Genomic DNA, 22,562 nt, shown 5'->3' with positions numbered 1-22,562 from the left:
ATTTTCTGAAGTGTCTTCGCTAATTCAGAAATCCAAGTCCACCACGTGTCCTTTAGATCCCATCCCAACACACTTGTTGAAGGATGTTTAACCATTGACAGGCAGCTCTATTCTGGACCAGATCAATTGGTTATGTACCCTGGTCCTACAAGGTGGCAGTGATTAAAGCATTGCCTAAACAACCATCACTGGATCCTGATGGGTGAGCAAATTATAGGCCTGTATCCAACCTTCCTTTTATCTTACATTTCTTGAAAAGGTGATGGTGACTCAGTTACTGGAGCAGCTGCAGCGGAACAGCCTCCAGTTGATCCAACATGCTGCAGCTAGAGTCCTGACAGGTATTGACAAAAGAGATCACATAACTCCTGTACTGGTGTCTCTTCATTGGCTGCCCATTAAATTCAGAATAATTTTTAAAATTCTCCTTCATACCTACAAGGTCCTCAGAGGCCTAGCTCCATCCTACCTGGAGAAGCTTGTGACTCCTTATACTCCCAATAGAGTGCTCTGTTCTCAGATTGCTGGTTTACTTGTGGTTCCCAGAGTCTCTAAAGGTAGAATTGGGGCACGGGAGGTTGACTCCATCTCTCCTTTTAAAATTAGATTCAAGACTTTCCTCTTTGAAAAGCTTATAGTCAGTAATTCTGTAGTTTCAGTTATTATCCTAGACATAATTATCATATTTAGAGGGTCGTCTAATTATTAGGTTAACATTGTATTTCTGCTGTCATAGGCCGGAGCTGCCAGGGTCCAGAAACTCTCCTCTCCTCTCCTCTCCTCTCCTCTCCTCTCCTCTCCTCTCCTCTCCTCTCTCCTCTCCTCTCCTCTCCTCTCCTCTCTTCGTGTGAGACGTGTGAGCAGAGGAGCGAGCGTTTGAGCGAGCAAAAACTGTGTGAAAGCGCTTTTTTTCTATCCTTTCTTGTGTGTGAGTGAATGCTGAACAATATAGTTTAATTTATTGTGTTGTGTTGTTCGGGTTTTGCTTGGGCGAGTGTGTGGGGCGGCCGACCGCTTGCTGCCGTCATGGCGGCCAACGCCAGTTTGACGGTGATAGTAGGATCTCCTCGGCCAGACTTGACCATTGTCCTGCAGGAGAGCGGTGGTCACTATGTGGTTATTTCTTGTTTTCTTCAAACCCCTTGTTGCGGAACAGTGAAACTCTTGTAGATGCATTTGAGCACGAGATGTATTAAGATACTGTGATGCACGTATGTCCGTTCAATAAATATGCAGACATATGCATATTGCCTATTTAGGTCTTATTTAAAATGGGATTTTGACCCCTATCTGGTTAGGAAGTCCACGGTCCTATGTGGCCCCCTTGTCGCGCTGAAAAATTATGGCCCTCTCCCTTATTTAAGTTATCCATCCCTGGCATATACAAAAGCTTTTAGATGCATTTTTAGCACCTCGCTTGAATCCAATTAGGTTTGGCATAAAAGCTTCAATAGACAAATATAATGTCTTAAAGGTGTGTTTATATTTTCTATCTCTGTTGCTATGAATACATGCTCTTGCAAGCTCTGGTACTGGCTGGCTATTAGCATAGCCATGACTGACATTCTTGTCTTAACAAACTCCAGATAAATCGTATAGTTAAATGTGAAATACCTTGATCCAGGTCATACTCTTCCATGGTGCTGACAAAGTGGGGCCTCGAGTAGAAGTTATGGGGTCCTGGCTGCTGCAGGCCACCGATGCTGAAAAGACTTTGCTCATTGGCGGCACAGCATGAAAAAGCTCTGCGGGTTGGGATACAGGGGTAACGTGTCCAGCTCTTCGTCTCAAGGTCAAAAGCCTCCAGCGCCGTCACAGGCATCTTCCCCTGACGACCACCTACAGAGCAGGGAAGCAACATTTTGTAAGGTTTGTTTGTCAATATAGACTTTTTAACAGTTTAATCTGACTGAAACTGTAAACGTGCTGAGCTTAAGTAGTGACACTGACAGTAAACTTTCCTGCTATGATGCTTTTGCACAGCTGAGATTGCAGAAACAAGGCTTGAATTTTTTAGAACATTCTCCCTGCATAGAAGATTTCTGGAACCCAGCCAAAGTCAGAGTGGACTTTAGGATCTAAGATTACTGATTTTATTGACCTAATTCCATCTCTCCTCAACATGCATCCCTCAGTCAATCTATTGACCTCATGGCCAGACACTCTACAAAGACACAGTTGGAGTCATTACCAGCAACTGTAGAAAACCTATGGAGGAGTTCTGAACTTTGAGTTTCTTTCTTACTTCACATTGCCAGCAGTAGTGCGTCTGACCTCCCGCTGAGAAGGGCATGGAGTTTTTCTAATCCCTCTCATAAGTCATCACATTGGCAATATCATCATTAAACCTTCATGAGTGCCAGAAGACGTCAGAATAAACAACGGACAGCACAAACATCAGCGAGTCCATGGTCAGAGTTCCTTACATTCATAATGAAATGCCTAAAAAGCTTTGACTATCACCCCACCCACTTCTGTTTTAATGCCCATAAGAGCAGAAGTGGTGCAACGGATGTGGCGACCTGCCTGCCTGCCTCATCTGCCTTCAGTACCATGACTTTCCTGCTAACAGAACCCACCCATCCCTTAGCAATGACACATTCAAATTAAAGACTTAATGTGGAAAGATCTAGTTCGTACCCATCAAGAAGATTTTGTTTCCTCTTATAAAAGGTGTTGCTCCATACCGAGGTGTTGGCATGGCGGTCAGTGGTTGCCATCGGTCCTTTGCTGCTTCGTAAACTCTTACTAGTGCCTGCGGTGCAGTGTCACATCCCATCCCTCCCATGGCATACACCTTTCCTTCTGCAGATACAGACAGAAAAAGTGGGAAAAAAATCAAATAATTCATTTTCACAGTACATATACTGAAAATACCAAACTTGTTATTAAGATCAATTTAAAAGATGAAGGAAACTAAAACACCTAGCAGCAGTAAAATGCTAAATTATGATGTACGTTGGTCTTGAGAATTTTGTTTGAGTTTTATGCTTCAAACTTTGGGTATAAAAAGAAGAGAACAGAAGATTAGCGAAGAACAGATATGTTGTGCATAGAACAGTGGTTTAAATCAAGTGTGTCTCCAGTTATTAAGGAATAGTCAGCTATCATCTGTCACAAGTGTTGTTCGATTGACTGCATGAGTGTGTGCATGTTTTTTTCTTCCAATCAGGCAGAAGAAATCCTATTTAAGCAAAGATGTCTAAGCTCTCTGCCTGTTGCTCCAGGAGACTCCATGACAACTGCCATGCTGTTATTATAGGGGTGTGAAAATTTGAACTCACTATTAAAAACGAAAATTAAAAAAATACTGCGAGCGCACAGAGTCACAGAATTTCAATAACTGATGAAACCCTCGTCAACAATTCGCTGCAAAGAGCTGCACAACACTGCAGATGTTGTGGACTCTTTCTTTAGAGCCTCTTTTTGATACAGTGTGTTTGTGTATGTGCTTAATGTGTTTGTCAGTCAGGGTGCTTCAACCTTTTCCTGATGCCCTTTTTATTCATGACCACTTTATGTGTCTTTATTAATACTGATTACCATTTTATCCCTTTATCTATCCGACCTTTGTTCCACTTTCTGTCCACACATCTCTCTGTTGCAGTAGGGAATGATCAAAGAATACATTTAAATTCTAATAAAAACGCACACATACATGAATATGTCGAATAACAATATCTAATAATAAGGCATTTTATTTCAAGGCACTTTGCTGAGCACTTAAGGACACCACACAGGGTAAAAATGCACACTCAATATCCAAGGAAGTTTTCTCTCTCAACTGGACTGGGTTTCTTCTCTTGAAGACGTTCCGCCTTATATCCAGAAGGATTCTTCAGTTCTGAACTCACTGGGGACCAAGCTTGAAAATCTAGCCCTTGTGGACCATTGGCATGCTAATGATCTGGTTGGTCACCTGAGGGTCGTTAGCAGGGTCGTTGGTAGGGTCGTTCACCTAGTTTCAGTTGAGGTGTCTCCCCCTTGTCTGCTGGCTCACATGGTGGTGAGTCACTGGGTCTCCTGGAATGGTGTGAATGTTTGTTTTGCTGTTAGAAGGAGTGGAGGACTGCATTGTATGTGGGTGACAGGAAGTTCCTCAGTCCACCACCTCTGTTAAGGATGGTTTTTCCAATTTGACATGGATAGCTTCCTTGACACCCCTCTCAAACCAGCGGTCTTCTCTGGCCAGTACCCGTACTTGGCTGTCCTCAAAGGAGTGCCCACTGTCCTTTAAGTGTAAGTGGACTGCTGAGTCCTGACCTGAAGAGGTGGCGCGTCTGTGTTGTGCCATTCTTCTGTGGAGAGGTTGTTTGGTTTCCCCAATGTACAGTTCCTTGCATTCCTCCTGGCACTGTACAGCATAAACAACATTACATTGTTTATGTCTTGGTGTCTTGTCCTTTGGGTGTACTAACCTCTGTCTGAGAGTGTTGCTTGGTTTAAACTGAACTGGTATATCATGTTTTTGGAGGATCATCTTAAACTTCTCAGTGACCCCAGACAGATAGGGGATCAAAACGCTGTGGCGTTTGTTTCTCTCCTGCTTTTCTTTGCTGGGGTCTCGTTTTCTTGAGGTCTTGGTGAAGGTCCAGTCTGGGTAACCACATGTTTTGAGAGCTGTCTTAATGTGGTCCTGTTCCTTCTTCCTACCTTGGGATGTGGTGGGTATTTCTTTGGCCCAGTGTTGGAGGGTTTTGATCACTCCCAACTTGTGTTCCAGTGGGTGGTGAGAGTCAAACTGGAGTTACTGGTCGGTATGTGTAGGTTTGACTGCACAGTCCAGAAAGGCCAGACTGTTTTCTATTACATCTTCCCGGGTGAATTTTACGTGCTCGTCTGTTTTGTTGAAGTCATTTGAGAAAGCCTTTAATTCTTGTGTTCGAATTTTGACCCAGGTGTCATCCACATATCTGAACCAGTGGCTTGGTGCAGTTCCTGTGAAGAATGTCAGGGCCTGGGATTCCACCTTCTCCATGTATAGAGTGGCAACTATGGGGGATACTGGTGAACCCATGGCACAGCCATGTTTCTGCCTGTAGAAGCCTTCTCTGTACTGGAAATAGGTGACGTGACATGGTAGGATCCTACGATGTCGTCACATTTCACGTGCGTCCCTGTCCCCAGCGTGATAGACACCATCCACAAGCACCTTCTATTGGACAAGGATCTTCCAGAAAGAACAGCCTTAACACCGGCCCAGATTTGCACCATGCTGGACCTGTGTTTTGAACACCACCTATTTCCAGTGCAAGGAACAGTACATTGGTGAAACCAAACAACCTCTCCACAGAAGAATGGCACAACACAGACGTGCCACCTCATCTTGCACACTCAATAAATAAAGGGAGCATTGGAAGTGCATTTTGAATTTGAATTTCTGTGACTGATTTTTTTGCATTGAAATCCAATAATGTATTTGAATAATCATTACATTTCTATCACGGATCTTTTCAGTAGAGAAAAATTTCAAATAAAAAAGTGTATATTAAAAAAAGGCACCCTGGGCAAGATTCAGATTCAGTAGCAAACATCATCAAAATTCAAACATCTGGGTAAACAGAGAAGAAAGTGATTCCTCCTTAGTTCATTTAACATACAGCCAATCAAGTTATGCGCCAGTGGTCATGTGACACCACCACAACAGCAATGTGGGGGACTCAACAGTAAAGGATAGTTAAGCACTCATTATAAAATTATTTACATGTTTTTTGTGCACACAAAGCTGCTGCCTACACATTTGTGAACCTTAGTCACTGAGAGCGCCTCGACTGGATTTACTGTTAGCTGTTGTGGCTGAGCAACTGGCCAGCTAATTGGTGTCACAAGACCAAGGTTGAAGTTGATTGGCCCATTTTTCTCTATCTATCTATCTATCTATCTATCTATCTATCTATCTATCTATCTATCTATCTATCTATCTATCTATCTATCTATCCATCCATCCATCCATCCATCCATCCATCCATCCATCCATCCATCCATCCATCCATCCATCCATCCATCCATCCATCCATCCATATGTGTTTGTGTTTGCGTTTGTGTGTGTGTGTTTGTGTGTGTGTGTGTGTGTGTGTCCACCCTCCCTTAGACGTGAAGAGAAAATGCGCTGAAAACTGAAAGCTGGGGTGCCAGTGTTACAAGGGAGCGTGTGGGTGGACACTGAAGGCCAGGCATCCATCCAAAAATAGCCCAGATTGGTGAGCCGAAGGCATTAGTTGAGGAACAGAACATGGGAGATAACCTTATCTATGCTTTTATATCGTCTTACACAGAGCAGAAATTGCACAATGACAGAGTTTTTCTATTACCAACATATACTAACAAGAAAAGTGTGACATGCGCACCAAAACCCCTCATTCTGTGGAATGGAATTAAAGCAGTCAGGGCAGACAAAGGCCACTTCATGGTTCCATTTCTGTGCCACATGATATATGCCTTGTTTTCTTCACATCAGATTAAATATCAAAAATTGCTGCATTTTATGTAGTTTTTTTTTCTGGCAGCACATCCTTCTGCTGCAGCCATGTCTTCACAAGAGGCAACAGGAGCATGTTTGAGCACTTACAACATTGAGAACGTCATAAGTCCTGCAAATGAATCCCAGGACTGTTTCACGTCCAAACTCAGCAAATTACTTTGCATTCAATATTGACATTTTAATAAATTCTCCATCAATGGTTTTGATCTTTAACGATATTATTAGTAGAGCTGCTAATGCTCCAGAAGCAGAGGTTCAAGCCCTGGTGCTTTGAGCTGGGGGTGTGTATCACATATTCACCCATATGTAGCACCCTTGGTGTGATCTCCAAAGTGATAGAGTGGTAAAGAAAATAAAAATAAAATAAAGTGAAACAGATTATGCAGCTAAACAGCAAAATGAGGGTGGAATTGTGATATTTTGCTGGGGGAAGGTTTTCTATGACTGAATCTGGGGGAAACCTTTGATAGCTGCCTCAGATTTGATTCATTCTGCAAAGGTGAAGCCTTTCTTTAGCCGGAGCCACCTGGAGAAGACAGATCATGCCTTCATAAGCGCCGACCTTGACGATTACAATGCTCCTTTGTGGATTGTGAAACCATCTTCTCTGTCCTGCCTTTAGCTGCCTCCCAATGACATGATGTGCACTCGCTCCTAGTGCAATGTGATGTGTTATGTTTTACTTTGAAATTTGAACGGGTGTTTTAAAAGTGTTCCAGCATCTTAATTTTGGTAGCAGAGCAGGTATCGGCACTCTTTGGGTCAAATTCTCTTACAAGTGCTGAGATTAGGGTACAAAAAGGGGGTGATTGTGCTTTTCCTTCAGCTACTCCTCAATTATGGAACACCCAACCCCCTGAGCTGTGTGACATGGAGGATCGCACACTTTTTTATAGCTGACCTCACGACTCCTCTTGTTAGACTGGGTATTAATGACACTTTAACATCTGGTTAAATTTAGTTTCATACTTTTAATTAAGATTTGAAAGCTTGATTTATTCCTGTCCATTTTCTTTCTTTACCTTGTTTTTAAGACGCACATCTGGGGAAGTTGCTTGCTCGATTGATTGATCATTTGGTTGTTTTACATGTGTAACTGAATCTATAAAGTTCTGTTACTAAAGAGGGTAAACCCTTTTGAAGGCTTTTGCTCATAATAATAAACATTGCCTCTGAACTGGCATTAATGGGGCCAGAACCCTGAGTCAGGCAATGGAAACAAGAACCTGCTTAGTCTTTTCTGCCTTCCATGAGGGCATTTTAATCACAACTATCACATAGCGTTGAATAGTAGTTATGTTGTATAAATAAAATGGATTTTTAATAAAATACCCATCATGTAATGGGATATACTTGGTTGTGGGTTTGCATTCTATAATACACAGAACATGGAGCTGAATGATCAAATAGGAAGACAACACAGCTGTGGAGTTGTCAGCTTCTCCCTGTTTGTCAACCAGATGCCAGCTGACATTAAGCTAAAGTGACAACAGGAAGCAGGCGGTACAGATGCACATTACAGTCAGACTTTCATAAAGCCTCTGTTGGACTATAAATATCTTCATCTGCACTTTACACCCACACACATAATCAGACACACTAGGCTAGGCACACACTGATAGAGGGACCTGACAGGTAGGTTGACCAGCCACCAGCCCGCAGTTATCCACAACATCTGAGCTATTTCAACCACTGTTTGGTGCATTATGAAGAGTCAGGACCTGCTCCCTGACACCTCCCCCCAAATCTATATGATGGAATCCCACTTCCTCTACAGGAGGTTGTTTCCACTGACCAAATTCTGTTCATGTTACATCTCATAGACCAGGGGTTGGCAACCTGTGGCTCTGGAGCCGCATGCGGCTCTTTAGCGCCGCCCTAGTGGCTCCCTGGAGCTTTTTCAAAAATATGAAAATGGAAATTGTTTTAATATAATTTCTGTAGGAGGAAAAAACGTGACAAACATTCTTAAAGTTTTCCAATGCTGTATAAATGTGTATAATAAATATTTAATTTCAACATCTCATTATAATGGAAGTTAAACTTAAAGCACCATCGTGTAGCCACGTGGTGCATCATTCTCCCCAGGATGAGCTGCAGGGAAACTAAACATTTAATCATCAATGCTCGTTATTTGTCATTATAATACAGCTATAATGCAGCTAATATAGACACTTACAGCATGTGTTGCCTTCATTATAAGCCCTATATAAGGCTTTTCATTTTTCGCGGCTCCAGACAGATTTGTTTCTTGTTTTTTTGTCCAATATGGTTCTTCCAACATTCTGGGTTGCCGAACCCTGTCATAGATCAAGACAAAGTGGCACATAATTCTGATTTAGAAGGAAAATGACGAGGTAAAAATGCATTCACCCCTACTTTTGCTCTTTTACCCCTAGATTAAATCATGTGCAGCCATCTGCCCCCAAGAGGGCTGAATAAATATGCTGTTCAGTTTAAACTCGCTTTCATCAGTCAGGAATGATGCTGTATTACAGGATGGGACATGCTGATCTATGCTGTTGAAGTGCTTCCTTGCAACTTTTTATGTGAGGAAAAAAAGTATTTATTCAAAATTCTTGTGACCATGGCAGAAAAGATGATAGCTAGACCTCGACGTTAGCTATCACCCCCTACTTTAGGTCACTGGTGCTGTTTAGGAAGGGGTGGAACCTGTTAAGGACTTATTGTAGACTAAAACTTATAGGGCCTTAAGATGGTTTCCTTCATACAAGCATTTATATGTTTGGATCATGGAGGTAAAAGGATGTGGTTAGCATCATTGTGAAATGCTGTTTTTGATTATGTCGTTTATGTACTTTTGGTCCCCAAAACTGTCATAAGTAAACACATTAATAAACACATTTTTTCAAAACTATTAAAGAATTGTCATTGCTGAACTTGAGTAATTGCATTAAGAAACTGAATTTAAATCACATCATTTCAAAAACAGGAATTCGTATAATTTGAAATTTTTTAAATGCATCATTTTGGAGGCTCCTAAACACATCATCAGTAAATTAAATTGGTTTTATCTGGTGTTTCTGGTAAGTTTAATTTCTATACAGTATTTTCTTTGTTTTGGAATGTTCAGATTCATTTCTCAGAATTCAATCTCAGTTTAGTATCCCAGACAGACATCTGGGTAGGTGAGGAAAAATTATTGGGCGCAGATATAAAGAACTCCTCTCAGCCTACCAGCACCACTGGAGCTCTGCTGCTTTGCTTGGCACCTTTATTCACACACAAATTACAAGGATTTTGTGGTTAGAATATTATTGGTTATTTACACTTTAGAAGAATGTTTTTCTATTCTATTCCCTTCAAAAATAGTTATAGCATGAGATATCAATTTCCCTGCACTGTCTTAAGGTGGGGGTGGGGATGGGGGGAATGCAGTCTCCAGTACAAGACTGGTACCAGTACACCACTAAAAACCAGCGATAATGTTGCAGCATGACTGAACTGTCAAAGGTTTCCTTTTTCCTTTCCATCTTCAATTACATTTTAAATTAAACGCACACTAGCATTTAACACACCAGCAGTGATATAGTGACTTAAACAGAAAAGAAGATGCATCGCTAGGAGCAGGAATCTGAGTCACTTGAGATGTGGTGTGTCCTTCAGTGGTGGGAAATTGTAATATCTAACTAGCTCTAAGCCAGGGGCCCCCCAAGGTTTTGCATGCCAAGTCCTAGCAGACAGCATTAGATTCTGCCGGGGATCCCCTTTGCGAACCAGTAGACAAAACTTTTACAATGTATTTCCTAGATTTTGTTCATCTTTTCTCTGGCCACCACTTTGATGCAGCCATCCTTGAATAAGGTGCAGGTTGGCTCTCCTGCATTAAGCCATCCACCGTGCACTCAGAAAACAGGTCTGTGCATTCTTCCCTGTACTGTTGTTGTCTTCCTTTTTGCATTTTTAATAAGAGCACAGCAGTCACAGCAGCCATATGTTTTGAGGGTGCTCCTGATGGGCTGGTTCTCATTTTCTTTGCCTCATCCTTTCAACCCTAATCCTCCCTTCTCTCCCCTTTCCCACTGACTGCAGTCATAAATTAAAATCCTGGTTTTCCACAAATCCCATGCTAATACCTTCCACTGCTTTCTAACCTTGTCACATAAAGAGTTCTTTAGTATTGTAATTGCCACACTTCTGCTGTTCTGCTCACCTCATGCCATAATTTTGGTATTTTCATTTCAAATGTGTAAATGAGAAGTGCCCAACTGATTGTAAAAGCTGTTGTCAGATTGTAAAAGATGGAGAGTGTGGAGCAACTTTTCACTTTCTCGTTGTTTTCAAACTGAAAGGAGATCAAACTGAAGGCGACAAGTGTGTTCACCAACCAAATGAAGCAAGAGGGGCTTTATTTAAAGTGGCATCTATCTAAACCAGAGATGTCAAACTCAAATACCCAGTGGGCCAAAATTCAAAACTGGGACAAAGTCACAGGCCAACATTGATATTTATTGAAAAAAATCTTCCTCCAGCTATAACACGGAACCTTTTGATATGGACCTAAACTAGTTTTCCTCAACAACTGAACATGGAACAAGCAAAGCTTAACACAGTACAATATATAATTTATTATTGCACACATGCAAAGTTGAAATTCAAATAAAAAAAACTCATCACTGGCATTCATTTCTTCTCTTTTTATTTGCAGCCTTCTGAATTAAATTTCAACTGCAATCTTTTGCCATTGTAAGTTAATGTAATGTAAATGTAATGCCTTTTCATCTCTTATACTTTCTGGTTCCTTTGAGTCATTTCCAGGTGCTTGTGCTTGTCTTGGTGTTGCGTTTTATAGTGTCATCTGTTGTTGTTCTCCTTGTAATGCTCATTGGCTCCACATAAAAGACAGACAGGTCCGTCTTTTACATATCTAAACAGATATGCTGCCTCCTACTTGTTCAGAAAGGTCCTATTTTCTGCCTTTCCTTTAATCATTCTTCAGAGGGGTAGTGCGGTGCATTAGCATATAAGGTCGCTATGACTACTTCCTCTCTCTTGGTGGTTGGCAAGCCACAAATTGGTGCATTACCACCAGCAACTGATGCGGAGTGTGGATTTACACACCAAAACACCAGCAGAGAATTCTGGTATTTGTAGTATTAGTACATGCACTTTAAGCAATAATACTGGCGGGCCAGCTCTGAGAGTCAATTGGTATGGCTTCGCAGGCCAAATATAATTACATCGTGGGCCAAAATTGGCCCACAGGCCAGAGTTTGACACCTATGATCTAAACAAAGCAGAAAGGCCGATGTGGCACCAACATTTATGGCCACCCCTTCATGAAGAGACATGAGTGAGATTTTGTGGTGGATGGCTGAACTGTGCTGTTCCTGTAGAAATGTGATTTAAGAATCCTTTAAATTTACAGTCTGCTTTTCTTGTGTGAGCGGGCCTTTTCTGACACGCAAGACTGACAGATGACCCATTACTCCATTAGAGGGAACCTGCGTCTACACTCTCTACAGTTGTAGTCATCTCACTAACAGACTGAAATTTTAAACACTCTTGTGACACATGGACACAGGGACAGATTATAGCACAGTGACAAGACAATGTCCGCATTAGTACTCACGCTATTATCTTCTATTATCTAACAGCCTGTATAATTTATAATTTGACAGTGTGCTACACAAAAAAGAAAAGGTTAGAAATCCAAAATATCGATGAAGATATTTAGTACCATGCTCATGATACCTAAATGAAAACACAACCAAGTTTTATAATTCCACGTGTCATCAACATGCCTTCCCGTTCCTACCTTTTTTTAACGTGGTGACTCCCATGGACGGCTGGCTCAGACTTGCCTTTGACTCCCATTTGCCTTCATCGGGGTGGTACATCTCCACAGAGGCCAGAGGGGTCTGTTGCTGATTCATACCCCCAAGCACCATCACCTGACCTCCCAGCACCACAGCTGAGGCCCCTGCCCTTGCAGTGGGCAGTGGTGGAATCTGGCTCCACGTTTGGCTCTCCACATCCAGGACCTCAACGCTGTCCAGGGGCATGCCGGTCTCACTGCAGCCCCCCAGAACATAAACCATTCCCTCATGGTAGACAGGAGCGCAGTACACACGGCACTGAGACATGGATGGGAACTTCTCCCAATACAGTGACTTCACTGGACTCACAGCCATTTCCAGTACAGGCATGTCTCAGCGATCAAGAAACAATGTCACACACAACACTGCTGTGAGGGTGTAAGGACAGCGAGTGGGGCGAGAGGGGGAAAGAAATACAGGAAACAAGCAGAGGCTCAAGCCTTTTTCTGCAGATATGTGAGGGATGTGAGAGAGTGCACCCAGTAGGTGTAAAAACAAGGAGAATGTCAAAAAGTCCAGAATGTCAAACTGTCCAAAGCTATGAAAAAAGTGTTTCCTTCATCCACGTTTGGGGGTTTCAAGCAGCCACCTCTGCTTCAGTCCTTTGTATTCTTTTGTCAATTTCCTTATCGGGAGAATTTGTGTATATTTTAGTGTTTAAGGTCACATAGTCACAACAGCAAAAATAGAAAACACACAGGATCAAATGTATAAGAACAAAGTCCTCAAAGGTTCATCATCAAAAAAAGGTCCAATTTAAGATAGCGATAGTCTGGCAACCCTTCAGGTTTGTCGTCACTCTCTTGAAAGGTCATTCAATATGAATGGGAACATAATGACTTGAATGCCTCCTTGCATTTTAAGGAAGAACTGTCTTTCTTTAATTAAACAGAAAAATGCTGGGACCCCTTCTGAAGGTGGTGCTTTGCAGATTACTGGTATCCTTGGAAAAGATTATTCTCCCAGAAGATCTCTGCCTAAAAGAGAAAGGACAATATGATGTTAAAGAACAAAGAATCAAAAATAACTGTATATTTACAAGTTAGACATAAGAAAAATCAGACAGCAACAAAGAGTTAGGTTCGGATGGAGAACTTGTTGCTAAGATGGCCAAACTAACTCCACCTGTTTGGTTGGTAAATTTATATTTCTATCCATATCTGAAACCCCCAACCATCTCGTTGGTCGTTGGCAGTCACAGTGTGTTGTGTTTCGGGGCACCGCCTGTCCTTGTACTGTTTCTGTTGATGTCTACAACCCCTGTGTTGCCTCCAGAGACTGGGCTCTTTCACAGGGTATTCGAGGGTCAGACAGTGAGATGCCAACGATTTTGGGACAAAAATGAAATCACACTGAAAAATTGTGCAAGATCACAGTGCACCTTTGAACCCCACCGAACGAAAACCCGACAATTGTTAATTGCAAAACCATTAAATGGGAATTTACATTTTGTTCATGAGACATGTATTCAAGTAAATAATTATGAACACTTTCAACATTTTCCAACATTTGTGCCTTTGTTTTATGTCTGGTAGTTCAGTAGGTTGTGGTGACATTGTAAAAATCCAGAAATCTCGTTAAATTAAATTTAATTCAACACAGACAGATGCACTGTCACATTTTAAAAATGTCGATATTAAATATTGGGGACAGGTGAACTTGCTACTCTCAGCTGACCATAGGAGTGCATGTCAGTGGAAGTGGTTGTCTGTCTATATGTTTGCACTGCGATGAGCTGGTGACTCATTCATCACCCCCCTCTGGCCTGAAGGTAGCTGGGATAGGCCCCCACCCCCCTGCGCCCGCCCTTACAGTAACAAAGTTACCATAGATACTGGGGCATATGTGATGTGTGTTATGATGAGAGCAGTAATCTAAAGTCGTTAGCAGCTGGTGGATCCGGCTGGGCTAAATAATTCAGCTCCCATTCGGATGCACTCAATAGTTCTATTCAGTAAAAACACATATTTGGAAAATCTAACTTATATAATTCTGATGTTTTTAAATGTAATGGAGTAACCTGAGCAACTCCAGTGTTTGAATGAGAGGTGAATTACACGGATGTCAGAAAGTGAATTCTGAACCATTTACTGCATTTTCATGACTATTAGGCGCACCTAAAACACTGATATTTTTCTCAAAAATTGACGGTGCGCCTTATAATATGGAGCGCCTTGTGTGTGGACTGAATTCCAAAATCTGCTGGGTGCCTTTGGTAGGTGCACTGTGGTAAACGCTCCGCCCATCGATTAGCGGCACACCTACACGTAAGGACCCCCTAAAAGGGCGCCAGTCAAGCGACAGGCATATGAGGCTTACTTTAAACTACAGGCCATCGAATATGCAGCTGAAAATGGCAATCGAGCAACTGCAAGACATTTTAATGTAAATGAGTCCATGGTCAGAAAGTGGAGAAAACAAGCAAGCATACGAAAGTGAGAGAGACAAAGCTGAGTTTCCGCGAGAACAAAGCAAGGTGGCCCGAGCTGGAAGACCGACTGGAACAGTTGGTTGTGGAACAGCGACCAACTGGAAGGGGCGTCTCTACTGTCACCATTTGGCAAAAGGCCAAAGCGATTGCTGAAGAAATGGACATTGAGCACTTCCAAGGAGGTCCGTCTTGGTGTTTTCGCTTTATGAGGAGGCAGCATCTCTCCATACGCGCAAGGAACTGTTGCGCCGCGATGCCCGCGGATTACCAGGAGAGGGCGGCCATCTTCTGCACCTACTGCCGCGACAAGATAACCGTGCCCAGCCACATCACCAACATGGATGAACTGGTCGGTGAGTCTGATTCAGATGATGAAGAAGAGGAATTCGGGATGTTGGACATTGAAATAGTGCAGCTGTTTAATTCAGATACAGAAGATGAAAACTTTGATGGTTTTGTGGCGGAAGAATGAATATTTTTTTCAATAAATGTGTCGAAACTCACGGTTTTACTTCTGTTGTCATTTTTTACTGTATGTTTTAGCATGCGCCTAATATTATGGTCCGCCTTATGTATGTTTTAAATACAGATATAGCACCCATAACTGAGACTGCGCCTTTTGATACAGTGCACCTCATGGTCGTGAAAATACGGTAGCTCCCCAACAGAAGCTATAAGAAGCATGTAATACATTATTAAAACTGCAAAGAAGCCAGATTGAGTAAAATAATTAAAGGTGAATTTGTTTTTCATGAGCTTTGGTATCAGGTGCTGAAATCACGTTTTGCTTCATCCCTCCAGAGAATCCTTGTGTTGGCTCTAACAGAGGTCAGTATTAATGATCTGGTGCAGCAGTTGGCAACCACCAGTTCTTTTCATACATACAGTAAAATGTTTGGTATTTGTAAAAACATGATTCAACTTTAGCATTCCCATTAACTATTCGATTTTATCATCATTCTTCCACTGACTTCTTAAGAGGAGGAATATGTATAAAATGTCTTCTGATTGTTGGTTAGTGTAGAAAACTCTGGATTAGAATGTTCTAGTCCAGATTTCTGGTTTCTAGCAATAGTTATTTGGATCTTAGTTTAACAGCAGTTGACATCTGCATTGTAAACACCTAAAGACAATGTGAGTCCTCAAGCAGAACTGGGGAAGAAAGTGTCCTCTTCAGTCAAGTCGGGACTCAGTGACCTATTACTGATACAGCTGATCCATAGTCAGAGCAGGGCGAAAGAGACATGCCAAGTTTCCAAGATCTCAACACTGTCTTGTACGTAAAGTGAGTTCTGGAACAGTACAGTTTGTTATTTCACAGATGTTGGAATGCAAAATCAAATCAAAGAGCAATCTGTGATGGGTTTTATACCTTCGTTCCCACTGGAGTTTATACCCACTTCATATTTGTTATATCCTTTCCAATTTACCATTAGAAGTTATTAAGTGTAAAATAACTATTTTTGCTATTTATGGCAACAACACCAGTAGGGCCACAAGTATCACTCGAACTGAATACATACAGTTGCAACCAGAAAATCTGTCGCCGTTGAGGGTGCCTTCGGCAGCCTACATGGGACAGTGAAGTTTAGGGAAACAAGACAAGCTATCAAATACCACAGCAAAGTGATAGCTACAATGTGGTTTTACTTTTTAAAATGTTTTTGATGCATCTTTGCAATAAATCGATTTTGTACAACATGCGATGACAATAAAACGTGAACTGATGCAACTTAAATAACAACTCTACTCCAAATCAGGCTGGCCTGTAAATACACATTATAACATGTGACATAAATAAATATACTGCGAGCTACAGCAACATCTGTAATGGTACACAGAGAGAGAGAGAAAGACAAAGAGAGAGGGCACTGGAGGTAAGGCTAAAGCTTTTCTGTATTAATTTAAACTTGACTTTAGGCAGTGTAAAGCATGTTCATATAGTGTACTATAAATCCTGAGCCTTCACTTTAGTCTGACACTGAACACATACAATAAGACCATTAAACGCAATTGGAAAATTTTGTTCAGAATACATCATATATGTCTTTTCAATTCAAAGCACACCAAAAAGATAATAATTAAACCAGGCATGTATCTACTAAATGTTTTAACTTTGCGGGTGACAAATTGTGACACAGATAGTGAAGCAGGAAACACCCAGCCACTAACTCTGCTAATGAATATTCAGATGTCGCCAGGAAAGCATCTTTAAAGTAAATCCGATTGTTCATGGTAGATCTGAATGACTTAAAGATCAGAATTGAAAGGAACATGAAATATGATGGGAAATAATGAAAATATGTTTGTCCGTCTAATATTCTGTCTTTTACTACAACTCCTCTTTTATTTGCTAATCTTCTTCTCTGTCTGTCTCCTCCTTTCAAACCCTGTCTCTATCACCCTCACACTGCCTCAGTAGGGTGACTTCCCACAGGGTATCTGGGGACTTGCTGGCCTATTCAGTCAAATCTTTCCACACTCCCCGACAGTTTACATGCTGCTTTCTTCCATAAATAGACAGATTTGAGCTGAAGGGAGGACGAAGTGGACGTGGGAGAGAAAAGATGGAAGGACAAAGTGAATGAGAATTAAAAATAAGAGAGCACAGCCCAGTGGATGGGTATTAAACCTAGCTGCACTGTAATCAGGTAAAAATGATGCATGTAAAAATGACCAGAATACAGGAGCTGCATTGTCTGATGGCCTCTGATACTGGGAGCTGAGAACGGAACATAATGTTCAGTGTGAGAGACCAGCCTGAGAACCTTGTGGCCTGAGTCTTTTAGGTCACTGTGATTTAAAAAATAAAATTGTAATAAATTACATTTTCTTATTATGATTAATATGCAAGACTGAGAAAGAGAGGTCAAATTTGACAGCAAGTTCAGTGAACAACCAAGCACAGTACACAGAGGAATTCATTGCTTATGAAAAAAGCTCTGCCATAAACATACTCAATTACTTAAATATTAATGTAATGTGTTGGAAAAATAGGCAATATTATGAATTCGGCTGACTTTATATTTCAAGGTCAGCTTTTATCTCATACACAACACTCTGTGGGTCAAAGTGATGCAATAAGTTGAGTCTCTGCATTTGTTTCTTCGATGCTGGATGACCGTAATTGACCATTCATTTACCCCCCACCCCCACATTTGTGGGTTCAGTAGAACAGAACAGGCCAAGATCCTGTGGCACTTCCAGATCCAGACTGACAAGATGGTGGTGGCCAACCAGCCTGACATAGTGGTGGTGGATAAACACCAGAAGACAGTGGTGGTGATAGATGTAGCAATCCCGAGTGATAGCAACATCAGGAAGAAGGAACACGAGAAGCTGGAGAAGTACCAAGGGCTGAAGGAGGAGATAGCGAGAATGTGGGGCATGAAGGCAACAGTGGTCCCAGTGGTGATCGGGACACTAGGGGCAGTAACACCCAACCTGAGTAGAAGGCTCCAACAGATACCAGGAACCACACCAGAGATCTCTGTCCAGAAGAGCGCAGTCCTAGGAACAGCTAAGATCCTGTGCAGAACCCTCAGACTCCCAGGCCTCTGGTAGAGGACCCGAGTCTGAAGGAAGGAGGCACCGCCCAGGAGGGCGAGGAAGAGATTTTATATATATATATCAACAGCCGGTCAGTGGGGGCCATCTTCTTGATGTACTCGGAGGCTTATTGTCCTCCTGGACAGTAGTTCAGACACTTACTAGTCCTTTTGTTCGCTCCATGTACAGCCTCAGGACGCTGCACTTTTCACGACCCGCCTGAACCACTGTAGGTTAGTTTTGCTGTGGTTGACCTCCTAGTTGCCTCCTTATGGTTACCATTTGCCTGAGCCCCCAGGTATTTGTAGCTCAAGAGGAAGAGCTGCTCAACTGCAGGTTTGTTCTTTTCCAGCTAAAAGGATATTTTACATTTTTCCTGTCCTGTTTGAGAGTCAAAGGGTATCACAACTGTGCAGATTGTATAGCCTTCTGCGGTAAACAACATTTGTGATTTCAAGCTCTACATAAATTTGAATTGATTTCAATTCGATTTAATGATGGGAACAAAAAGGGAATGATAACATGACAAAGACACAGCAACAGCAAACATGTTTGTGGCTTCTAAAGTGTATAGTGTTCAAACAAGCTGAGAGCAGAAGAGAAGACTGCAGAGTTCGAAGAGATATATACCAGCATGCGCTCCCAAACCGCACTGTTACTGCGGCGCTCAGTCAAAAGCAGACCAGTGTAAAGCTGCACAGTGAAGCCGGAGGAGCAGTCTGAAAGAGCAGGCTCATCAGGCAAGAAAGTAAAAGTGCAATGGTAACGGTCTTTGCTGTTGCCCACTGAGAGGTGAGACAACTGTCCATTTCATGCACATGTCATTCACTGACATCAAATAAAAGGCGGCTAACACAAAACCTGGCAACTCCGGACGAGTGTGGCAGTGAATAAACCACGCAAAGGTCACATACCACATGCATTTGAAGGCAAAAAGCCATAAAAGTCAGTCTAAACACTGCAGTAGACACAAACAACATGTTTACAAAATCTCAATTAGCAATTCCAGTTCATACACGCAGATGCAGCTGAGCATGGGAATGTTTGAGGAACTACTGAGGTTGCAGAAACAGCTAAGCAATCAATTAACACGGAACTCAAAGTGCACAGTGTTTGAAAAAGCCTGACAGTGCAATCTTTGATCTGAACCTTCTTTCAGCTCTAACCATACCCAGGAGGCCCCCAAGAGCCTTTTTTGGCTCCATTAGCTCAAATTTGCTAATAAATCAGTCAGGAAAGCATGACAGCAAAAGTAATGAAATGCCAAGTACAATCTGGACATGAATACTTATGAGCAAAAGTGAAGGTACTGCAAAGTCTATAGGGGAAAGTCTCAGAGCTGAAGAAACTAATGAAAGCAGGATTTTGCTGCAGAGAGAATGGCTATGAGGCAAATGCTAATTAGACACCTTTACATTGCAGGGTAACTGAATATACATCATAGTGTTTGTTTCATTTCAATTTTATTAAAAAAAAGAAATACTAAAATGAAGAAGAAAGCAAAAGCACTGTTGGGGAACATTCACGCATGATGAAACAGAGCTGCACTTTACAGATAATGCCAAACAACATCTAGTAGAAATTTGTATTTATTCATCCAATAAGTTGCCGTGATAATGAAAGGCAATCAGGTTTCATGACCTGATGCTTTCTGATGATCTCCCACCCGCAACTGTCCAATCACCGGTAACATCCATCCCATAGCAACCACAAACCACATCTAAGAATCGATGCAAATATTCAATTGGAACATTGAGTGCTATTAAGTTTTTACATGATGCCAGTTAAATCGTGATTTTTATTGAGTGATTTTCAGCCTAATTATTTGGGTTTGTTCACCTGAGGCTTCACATTTTGAAATGGTGAAAGACTGTTTTGTTGTTTATAGTTCAAAATTGTAAATCAATATTTTTACAGGCTTTATAAAAAATATTGGTGTTCTGTACATTATAACTTGTACACGTGATACACAAATTTCACTTCTCCTGTTGGTCCTGACACAGTTGCATATTAACTATAAACTTAAGCCAGCAGACATGTGTAATTACAGGAGCTATATGTAAGTTTGTGCCTGTACGGATCCTTGTTTTCTTTCTGATGTCGGCACATCATAATTAGGAACGATAACGAGGCCTTTCAGGCTCAGCTACATCATACATTTGTGATCCAACTGAGCTGCAGCTTAGCTCACTGGTAACTGAAGAACCTGAATGCAGGAACGTTACTGATTTCATGATTGGGATTTAAAATGTAATCATCACGCAATCATCATTACTTGTGGGCTCCTCCACATTTGAAATGAGAAGTATTGAAATATTTAAATATTTTGGCTGGACTACATTTGAGAGTGACATAATTTTAAATTACCATGATTCTGCTGACATATCAAGGCTATTTAATGATTATTTTAAATACATTTAGTAGATACAGCCCCTCTTAAACAAAATATTTTCTTCACCCCTGGACAAGCTTTGCTCCTAATAAATATCAACCAGGCAAAACTAAGTAAATGCCTCATGTTTCCCAGAATGTTCATGTCTCCCTACACCTCCATTTCAATTTCAGGTCCATAGATTTATACTCAGTATCAACAAGCATATATACCATTAAGTGGCCTTCAAACCAACAATTTAGTCCATGAGAGACTAAACAGGGAAAGACCTTACTTTTCACTGGCTATTCAATAAAAACATCTCCCGGTTATGGGTTAGCACATATTTATTGATTAAAAAAGAAACTCAAGCTGCAAAGGTTCCTGCAGTGTATACGTATGTACTCAACATTACATCATCCCCATCCTCTCAATTCTGTTTTGTTCCCCAGGTGAAGAGCTAATTTTACCACCTGGCTGATGCACCACTGGGTGACCCACATTCCCCGTGTGTAACCGTAACAACAAACCCCTAAAAGAACCAGCTAGCGTCTACATCTACTGTAGTAGTGATGTCAGGTGATCATTATGACAACTACAGCGGACACCAGCTGCACTGAAAGAAATTAAGATCCTTTAGTAAAGCTTTGAAACACTCATTATCCTCTCTTGATGACTCTCCCACAACCAGAAACATTAGTTACCAAAAGGATTAAGATTAGATACAATCGGCTAGCCTGACGCGTCTCTGATGTGCTAACTGCACTGTGCTAACAGATAGCAGCAGCAGTGGACGCAGGTGTAAACAATGCTACAGACATACTGAACTCAGCCTGCAGCTATTCTGCCATTTGGCACAGCGATAGAACCAAGTACAGCTGGATTGAGAGGGAGTGACTGGATTCAGTGATTTGGAAACTATTTAATAGCTGCTTCTGCACTTAGCTGGAGAATGAGTGGATGACAGCTATGACACACTTGCTGCAGAAGCAACTAAGTTAGGCAGATATATTCTACAGTTAGTTCTCAAAAACAACTCAGTAGACAAAATTCTATTTATAGAAACACAAAGTAGCTTGTGTGCACATTCAGGAAGTGTGGGGACACATCATATTTGTTGATGCTGACGGCAAAATCAAAGCACAGCTAATTCATAGATGCGCTTGATTAAAGCTGCACAGGATGGCTCTAAGAGAACCCCAGAATCAAATTTGAGGACACAGGAAACTGAACGTTCAGAAAACAGAAAAGCACAACCAAGAAAAGGGAATCAAGTAAGTATTGAGCATGCAAGAGGCAACGTTCTATTTACCGTAAGGCGGTGGAAACTCACTTCTGAGCTATGAAATGGCAAACAAAAAGGGATTAATACAGATGAGTTACGTATTCAACCCCACTGCCAGAAGTGTTGCTGAGAACTGATCGACATCCACACAGAGCTGTTCACTGGCATTGGAAACCTCAAAGACTTTCCAGGCTTTAGGCCAAAACGCCAGCCACACAGAAGAATGTTGAACACACTTGCAAAAGAGTATATGCTGAACTGGAAAAGCTAGAGGAAAATGAAACCCCAAAGGACCCTGTGATGACACGCAACAGACCAACAAAGCAGTACAAATCGAAGGTCATCTCACTCTGCCTATGGATGCCGATCCATGAGCTAAATGGCGCATTTGTTTCCTCTAAGTTGGACGTCAACAAAGGTTACCGTCAGCTAGAGCTGCATCCTCACATCCATTACATCACTGCCTTCACTACTCACCTCATCAGGCACCTCATCAGCAGCCAAGATCTAGCAACATGTTAGCAGGGAACTCACACGTCAGCCAGTGAGGACCTCAAACTCAGGGGCACTGAAAATGTAATCCTGCTGTCTGCAGTACTAGAGCT

At 41.7% G+C, this 22,562-nt stretch overlaps 1 protein-coding gene across 4 annotated transcripts in view; it reads right to left on the bottom strand.

Annotated features, from left to right (window-relative positions):
* Positions 1 to 22,562, bottom strand: part of LOC130529848 (kelch domain-containing protein 8B-like) — a 35,579-nt gene that overhangs the window by 5,537 nt on the left and 7,480 nt on the right. For all 4 annotated transcript variants that reach the window (XM_057040477.1, XM_057040476.1, XM_057040478.1 and 1 more), the window contains exons 2-4: positions 12,261 to 13,298; positions 2,641 to 2,805; positions 1,615 to 1,839 (exon numbers count right to left, since the gene is read on the bottom strand). In XM_057040477.1, coding sequence (XP_056896457.1) covers positions 1,615 to 1,839; positions 2,641 to 2,805; positions 12,261 to 12,651 — 781 coding nt within the window. In that variant the 5' untranslated portion in view covers positions 12,652 to 13,298. The remainder of the gene's footprint in view (positions 1 to 1,614; positions 1,840 to 2,640; positions 2,806 to 12,260; positions 13,299 to 22,562) is intronic.

Source organism: Takifugu flavidus, chromosome 8 (assembly GCF_003711565.1).
Source record: "Takifugu flavidus isolate HTHZ2018 chromosome 8, ASM371156v2, whole genome shotgun sequence".
Taxonomy (NCBI): Eukaryota; Metazoa; Chordata; class Actinopteri; order Tetraodontiformes; family Tetraodontidae; genus Takifugu; species Takifugu flavidus.
The sequence above is the reverse complement of the archived record's forward strand: the minus strand, read 5'-3'. Positions and strand labels throughout refer to the sequence as shown.